The following is an 8,645-nucleotide window of genomic DNA, read 5'->3' as shown; positions in this document are numbered from 1 at the left end:
ACTATATATATATATATATATATATATATATATATACAATGATCCTGACCACTTCTCCGCCTGTTTCGCATGAAATTACAACTTTCCGGGAATCATGGCTGTTAAACCTCAAAAATTCACCGCCTGATGGCGACTATTCATCTGATACGCTGACGTTCATTGATGTTTGTCCTCTAATTATCTGTATATGGAGACTACTCGACGAGCGTATTTGGTGATTGGCCCTGTTTGTCCCACCACTCGAAGGATAGCCAGTGATGATGAGCCCTTCTCAGCCGTTCCAGCACCTAGTATGAACCCACATGGATGCGAAAAACATTGACTCTGATTGGAATAGCCAAGTTACTGGTTCCACCGTCCCCATACTCATTTTCTTGTTTCCGTTTTCATCTTCGGCAATCGTCACGTGCAAGAGCAACTGAAATGAACAGCATTCCTCATCCTAAACTCTTTCCCCGAAGACTGGAGATTAAATTTGTTTCAATTAGAACTCACCGTCAACTAACTTTTAGTTGCGCTTGCCTTAGCTTTTCAACTTGCGCTGGTCACATTGTATTTTTCAGCCCGATGTGTTTGGGCCAGCTGGTTTTTTAATGTCACTGGAGTGCTGATGACTGACACGTTGTTTCCCAGAAGGACTTAGTGAACAGATAAATTCTGTGATGAACGACACAAGAACTTCGATCAATACCTTCATTTGCACACAAAGTTGGTTTCGACGGGAGAATCAACTAAGTCCAATTAAATCTCTCGTTTACGATGGTCCACCTCGACTGGATGTGTTTTACCAGGCCTAGCCCATGTTTTATTTGGTACGCTATTCGAGATAGCGCAACGCGTTGTGGTCCAAATTCATCTGGATTCAGTTAGGTCTCCTGTCAAAACCGAATTCGCGTACTGCAAAGGAGAGTATTTGTGGAAATCCGTCCAATTTGAGTTGAAGTAGAACATAAGGTTGACGGAAACTCGGGAACTGCGCCTATCTGATGAGCCCGAAGTGGAAAGGCGAAACCGGTAGTAGGCTTTCGAAGAGTACTGTGTCACACCTGGATAGCAACATAAGAACTTCTTCAAGTCAAGCACTGTTGGTTTCTCATTGGGCCGACGGTTGGTCCCATCGATCAAACCTTTACAGACAACAATCTCGCCAATCTAATGATGTCATGGGTAAGGTATCGAGAGTAGACATATTAAGCCATCATCGAATGGGGTAAGGTAAACGAATTCGTTAGTTTGTGGTGGGCTTGCACCCGCGTCATACAGCTACAGAACATCCCGCTTGATGCCAACCCCCCAGAATATCAATTCAGCTCTGTATTTTCTCAGTAAGTCTGCTTCCCTGTGTCGTTTTTCCGGCAGTTTCCGGTACCGTAGCTTGGGTTGGGTTTTCTGCGTCAACATCATCGTCATTACGGACAGGAACACCAGTATCCCAACACAGGGGTTTAACTGCACCCTTCAACAATTTATTCAGGTCATTGTGTGTCGTATTATTGCTGGATAACAGACTACATTGTTGTCCCTATATTAACACATTTACCTCCAGGCATTCTCTTCTCTGCGGATCACCTTCCACTATGATGTTTCCGCTTACTTCACAGACTCCCATACGTCCAACTCAACTCAGGTTAACAAATCCGAACGTTTCTGTGATATTTGCTGTATGAATTTCCCTCACGGTGAGTTGCGCTGCTATCTGTGCAAAATTCTGACACTACCAATTTTCTTCACGATACAGTAAAAAATCACATCTATGAAATACACTCATTTGCACAATAATGTGGCTCTAAGGAGATACTCAGCTAAACTCCAGCTGACTGAGAAATGAGGCGCTCCTACTGCAGTTGAAGACCATCACAAACGACAGAGTCAGCTGGGATTCAGCTGTATCCCGGTTAAGCTAAATTGGTTTGCAAATGAATTTATTTCAAGAACCGTCCACAATTTGGTGTTCATGTAGAACATAAGGTTGACAGAAACACAGGAACTGATGTAGCCACCAATATTGTGAGTAGTGTGTTCTGGTTTAAAACACGGTGTCTCTTTCGTTATTATTGTCACACGTTTTGCGTACCAAGTGAGCATCTATGCAATCATTAGGTGTATTGGAATCAGGTTTATGTTCTTAAACTTCTCCACCATGTTTAACCATAATGCGTTCATACGTTGTTTTCATACCACCAATGGTTAGAGACCATGTCGTAGAAGAGCCTTATCCCTTTCTATTCATTACGTATCTGTAATATTGCTCGTACGTGACTCATTCGAACCAGTGGTTAAAAATCTGCTGACCTCTCTCAAGGAAAGGTGTCGTCAAGACCCTCCATTTTATGGAATGGGACGAGGCGCTTTTCGATCATACGGCTTGCCCTTGTTATGCCACCACTGGCTGTAATAGTGTCACCACCCGTCACTCCAGCCAAATTATTTCTCCCACATATTGTGATAGATATCCTGACAACCGCCGTTTAGCAATGAGGCTTGCCTCATTGGTTGCCTTCCTAAAATTCATTTGCCCTTGTCAGACCACCCCTTTTACGGCTTCAATCTACCGGTTTAACAAAGCCTTGGCGAACATCCATCGCTCTGATGACACTGGCGTCATTTTCGTCCCGTCTGTTCCGTTTGTGAAAAAAATTCTTCTACTGTGCCGTTTGTTTACTGTGATCCCTTTGACATTCGTAGCCCAGACCCGTTTTCTTTTTTCACACTGCCTACGTCCACTGGTGCACGTCGTCACCGTAGAAACAGACGCAACTTAGTTTGTCGTTTTACATTCCAGCAGCTTTAACGCACTCACATTGGCTGTGAATCGAAATGTTGCATAACCAGGGTCCTTCCTTAATGGAAAACAGAACTAGACAGGAAAAGTCGTGGAAAATGGATTTTTGAGGAGAGAACACGGGTTATTGAATTTCTTAACTAGCGGAAATTGTCACAACCCTAATTGCTTTCTTCAAGGTATATATTCCGGCTGCCTCACATTAGGTCAATCAAGTAAGATAAAACGTACCCTTTTTCCCATTTGCGTAAGGTTCGCGAAAAAAATCATGTCGTTCCACACTTCTTATGCGATGACCATTTGCCTAACTCCGAGATGCAAGCCCCCTTCTTAAGTAATTACCAATAGATTATCCTTTCAGACCTCTAACCAAATGGGTTCGATATTGTTAATCTATTTGAACTCGCTAAACGGCACTGTATTGCTTTGGCGTTCGTAGTCTTTGGAGAAAAGGTAATTGATAAGGGAACGATGGCATGATGAAAATCAATTTGCCTATCCAGGTACAAATGGGCCGTTTGCCGCATCCAATTGTATTCATCTCAGTTAAACCAGAAATTTATGCAGCCGCTTCCCAGAATCACGCCAAAAGAAGCGCCTTTAGCCCTGAGGACGAGTGCGACTACCACACCATAGATATCACGAGCCATTGAGTCAGGATCACCAGATACATTCGAGCTCGTCCTAAGCGGTTTGGGACACAAACGGAACAGGATTCTTGTATGTGGAGACACAACATGTATGGATGGAAGAGAAAAGCAGGGCTTCAGCAGGGTTGCTTGTTGCCCAATGTGACAGAGGGTATGGGCATCGGACGCTGCAACACGGATCACATCTTTTGGGTTCATTAAAGAATTATTTTACCTGCAGACGGTACAGATACGGAGTGATGGTTAGGTGACCGACTGACTGGACTAATTGAAGGGTGAGAAGGGGCTTCAGGTGAGATCTGGTGAATGACAAGTTTTAAAAGCGGTTGATACTACTGCGCTCGGAACCTCATTAGGCTCCTGATCAGTTTTAATCATAATCCGACCGTATTGAATTGTTCGATGGTGATCACGTCCAATAGTTGGGTGTTCGGAGTGTCTGGTAAGACATTCAATACCGTGTCACAATAAGTTCTACCTTTAAGTCTGACTCGTTCGAGACACATTGACTTGGTTTATTTGGGAGCGATTGTTTGAGATGAAAATATTTGCTATACCAACTGCGTTTTTCTCCAACTGTTTAGAGGACTGATTCAGTTCAGAATTTGGAAACCTGAGAATTTTTTTCGAGGGGGTGTTGGTTATTGTGGTTGTATTTTCCCATGACGTCCCTATTTCGCTTGTATACTTTCACACCCGTGCGACTTTCTGCTTTCTAATACTTTCTCTTTCAAATTTCAACATCTACAGACCCATGGCTCTATAGAAATAGATGTTGTGTCCCAGAACATCAAGCGGATGGAAACAATATCTTTTGGAGCAATTACCTTGTACTGGCTTGTATGTGGCGTACTTCAGGGCCCTCTGATTATATGTAAAGCTCAATCAGTTGTTTTTCACTTCGTTGCTTGTTCAGCAGCGTCGACACAATCACCAGAGTTGAAACACTGGGTATTAATAATACCGTTTTACCACAGAGCTACTAAAACTACCAATTAAGTATACCCAAGCGTTGAAAACCACTTACTTTTTATTTGAACCTCGAACTGTAAATAAAATTCCTAGTTAGCCTACGCATTCAGATCCTGCCGGGCAAAACAAATTTTCAGCAGTGTGGATATTTCCTACAGCGTAGCCTATAGCATTTTGGATCAATATCGTTAGCCGATTTTGGATGTGTTAATTTCACATCGGTTTCATCACACACCACTCAAATTCGCACAATGGTGCTGTTGGAGTTTTCCGATCCAGCCAGTCGGCTTTTTTCAGCTACAAACCGTGCTGCAAAGTACAGTGCCTCCACCAACTATTCGATGTGACACCTAATATATGCTAAGCTGTCCCGCTATATTTCCGGACTGCTCTTCCAACAGCTTCTCCAAAATAGGCTTGCTTATGAAAAACAATCTGTGCACTTGATCTTTCAGTGCAGGTCAGGTGGAACACCTGTTTCCTATAGATTTACCGTTTTTTTCAAGCCTTTAATTTCCAGCAGTTGACTCGCTCCGTTTGCCGCAATATGATGTACGTACCAGCATTTTACGACCTACAGTCTTTGTCTTTCGGCTCAACGACTGAGGATTCTTGTTTGAACATAACTCCCTTTTTTTATGGGTCAACCAACGAACTAAAAAAAAATTAAAAATACTTCATATGGAGAAACGATTTCGGTGGCTCATTATTGCGATCCTCGTGGTGAGCAAGCTGCCACAAATGAACACGGTCTAGCGTACAATTTCGGTGATTCAAATCAGCTCCCACATCTTTCGAATTTCTGGTGCTACCAACTATTTTCGTTTCAACTCCACGAGACAACATTCCAGTAGAAATAAAACTACTGTACCATTAGTTGATATCATATTGCTTCTTGTATGGAACGGATTGGTCAGAGTTTCCCTCATCTGAAACGATGCTTGACACGGTAAAATATCGCCAAACGGTTTTGTTTCACCGACCCGTTCTACAAAAGTCCAATGTTTTTGCCCAAAATCTCTGCTCTCGATCCTTTGCCCTCCCTGAAACTCTCCAAACCAATTCTCTGTAACTGCGACTCCCGAGAAGACTGATTCATCCAGTCTGTTCGCGAATTGCGTTTCCTAAACCTTGGAACCTAAACCGTGAACCAAACATCAGCGGTTCTTTTCTTAGATGTCCCCTAGGAGCATGTGCGGCCATCGTTTCATCACTTTTATTACCCTTTTCAAAGTGATGCGTCATATCTGATGAACACCCGAACCATATGTGTCCAGAATCTCTGAAGTGCTCTGTCCCGCTTCTCCCCGGAGAGGGACAAATAATTCAGCGGAACAGACGGAGCAACTATAGATGTCAAAATTTACGTCTGGTTTGGGTGCCGTATATATCGATCGGAAATTATTTTCATTTCAGACTAAATCGCTTTGATATTTGATTTTTCTACTAAAAAACTGTTTCGTGCCTTCATATGCTGGCTGACGTCGTGGTCTGAAGTGTTGGGACTCCTGGATGCCGTGGTGAAATAGTGTTGTCAGTTGGCCACATCTTTTCAGTTAGTACCAATAGTCCACATTGTTACTGAACTCATGTGTACCCAATTTGTACGAAACTTAAGCTTTCTTAACGAGGTATGATTTTGGCCCGTTTTCAGACTACCTCTTCAATTAAGCGGTACCTTGAGATGTAGGAGGCCGCGGAAGGGGAGCATTGCATACAGGCAAGACCAATGATAAGACATTCACTGTGGCCACTGGTATCAGCGTCTACTGCCTTGGATGATACACATTCCACTTCGATGGTACTGTATTTGTCTGGCGTTTTCTTTCATGAAGTACGGCGCAACCACGGGGAGAGCCACTGTTGGTATTCGGAAGGCAACCTCATTAGGAATGGTAGTTCTGGTTTGAATTTAGGTTACTTAAAAACATCATAAATGAGAGATTTAGCTGGGTTCCAGGTGAGTCTACCGTCAAAAACGAATAGGTGTGCAAATGAGTGTATTTCGCTAATTTCGTGCATTTTGGGTTCAGTAAGGGTGACGGAAACTTGGGGGCTGCGCGTACCTGATGACCCCTGAATTGGAACATTTAAGCCGGTCGTGGGGTGTCGAAGAGTTTTTAGCAACCTTGTGAGTAGTGTCACCGGAAAGTTATCCTACTGAATGCAGCCATCCGTGTTACGATGTGAACATTTTACTATCTCAGATTGTGGTTCCTCTTTTCATATTTCGTGTTTGTTACTCTCGCATTTAACACGTATTTATCTTTGACCTTCCACCCCTGCTTTCCTTGTTCTCGTAAAGATCAGATGCAAGGTCTTGCGTGCAGGCACTATTTCTGTCTTGCCTGCTGGCAGCGGTACCTAGAGTGGAAAATCATGGAGGAGAGCCAAGGTGACCGCATTTACTGTCCCTCCTATGGGTGCAATGTTCTAATTGAAGACGAATCCGTCTTTCGGGTCATCACCAACCCGAATGTCCGCAGACGATTTCAAAAACTCATATCCAACAGTTTCGTCATGCACAACCGTTCGCTCACCTGGTGTCCCGGAGCTGATTGTGGCTATGCGGCACGGTGCCTGGGTCCTGAAGAGCCTCGCCAAATTAACTGCACCAATTGTTCCGAGTCTTTCTGTTTCGCGTGTAGTCAGCCATGGCATGACCCGGTTCGATGTGATCAGCTAAAAAATTGGCTTAAACGGGTCTCCGATGATTCGGGTACATCAAATTGGATCGTTGCCAACACCAAAGAATGTCCAAAGTGCCACGCCACCATTGAGAAGAGCGGCGGTTGCAACCACATGATATGCCGTAATGTCGACTGTAAATTTGAGTTTTGTTGGCTATGTTTGGATCGATGGGAACCACATGGTGCCGGGTGGTACAAATGCAATCGATACAATGAGGACACGGCTAAAAAGGCACGTGATGCCCAGGCGCAGTCACGACGCAATCTGGATCGTTATTTGTTTTATTTCAATCGATATTTCAGTCACCTGCAATCACTACGCTTCGAAGCCCGCCTTTATGAGTCGGTTCAGGAGAAAATGGATGCAATGCAAAATAGTGGGACATCTTGGATCGATGTCAAGTTTATCCGTAAAGTGGTGGATGTGTTGTGTAGCTGTCGCCGAACACTGATGTACACTTATGTGTTTGCGTTTTTTCTAAAGAAGAACAACCATTCGATTTTGTTTGAGAGGAATCAGAGTGACTTGGAACTGTCCACGGAATATCTATCCGGTCTGCTAGATCGTGACCTGTGTACAACCAGTTTGAATGAATTGAAACAGAAATTGCAAGATAAAGCACGATACTGTGCGAGTCGGAGAAGAGTACTGCTCGAACATGTCGATGAAGGCTACAAGGAAGGTATTTGGGAGCCGTACGACCCATGACTTCCGCCAAACAACATCGGTCCTGTTACAAACCTAAATAGGATGAACCTTGCGGTAACTGCTACTTTTGAAGTCCAGTTCCAATGTAGACAGGACACCTGGTGAGCAGTGGTTCCATTTTTATATCACCTTTGGACGACTTGATAAATTCGGGCATCCCAACCGTCAGATGTGGATACCTCCCCATTCCCTGTCCACATTGTAAGAAGTTCATCCATGCCCTCTAGCACAGCCCTAGTTCTTCCCCAAACGCGCCAGATTTCATTACATTACCGGCAGACTTACACTTTTTTCCAGCCATGTGCCACATAATCGCGTTCCTCCTTTTCATCTTCCTCCTTTTTCATTCTGTTTGCCCAAACGCACACATCGGATTGTTGACTTCAGTTGTCTCGGTTACTTTGTACAGTGCTATTCCGTACAGAAATGGTGTTTTCCGTTTGTCTGAGAGTGACGATGCGAATGTGGAATGGGGGAATAGGAAGAATAGGGTAGTGATAGGGTGATTTTTTTTATCGAACTTGGATGTGCTTGATTAAAAATTCTCCTCTGGTATGCACTAATTGGTGCTTACCAAGTTGATCGAACGAACAAGCGCTATAATGGTTGCAGGTTGTGGAGCAAGCAACTTGCAAGGGCGATGCACTGATTGCTTATGAGGAGCGGGATTCGTGGAACTGTTCTTCGCAGTAATTTAGACGGGATCTTACCAACCGTAATGTCCATGGTTCTAACTGATCAGGTTGACTGCTCCTGTCTAGGCTTGATCAACCTGGTAGAATATCAGCCCTCGTGCTTCCTTCGGGCAGCTGGATACCAGAAGGGTGTTACGGCTGAGCGGT

General features: G+C 43.9%; 1 protein-coding gene across 1 annotated transcript in view; it reads left to right on the top strand.

Annotated features, from left to right (window-relative positions):
* Positions 1-8,222, top strand: part of T265_01440 (hypothetical protein) — a gene marked incomplete at both ends in the record, with an annotated part of 22,176 nt that extends 13,954 nt beyond the window's left edge. The window contains 2 exons of the mRNA XM_009165466.1: positions 1,602-1,679; positions 6,710-8,222. Coding sequence (XP_009163730.1) covers positions 1,664-1,679; positions 6,710-7,803 — 1,110 coding nt within the window. The remainder of the gene's footprint in view (positions 1-1,601; positions 1,680-6,709) is intronic.
* Between the last annotated feature and the right edge of the window lie 423 nt (positions 8,223-8,645).

This window comes from Opisthorchis viverrini, assembly GCF_000715545.1.
Source record: "Opisthorchis viverrini unplaced genomic scaffold opera_v5_15, whole genome shotgun sequence".
NCBI classification, from domain to species: domain Eukaryota; kingdom Metazoa; phylum Platyhelminthes; class Trematoda; order Opisthorchiida; family Opisthorchiidae; genus Opisthorchis; species Opisthorchis viverrini.
The sequence above is the reverse complement of the archived record's forward strand: the minus strand, read 5'-3'. Positions and strand labels throughout refer to the sequence as shown.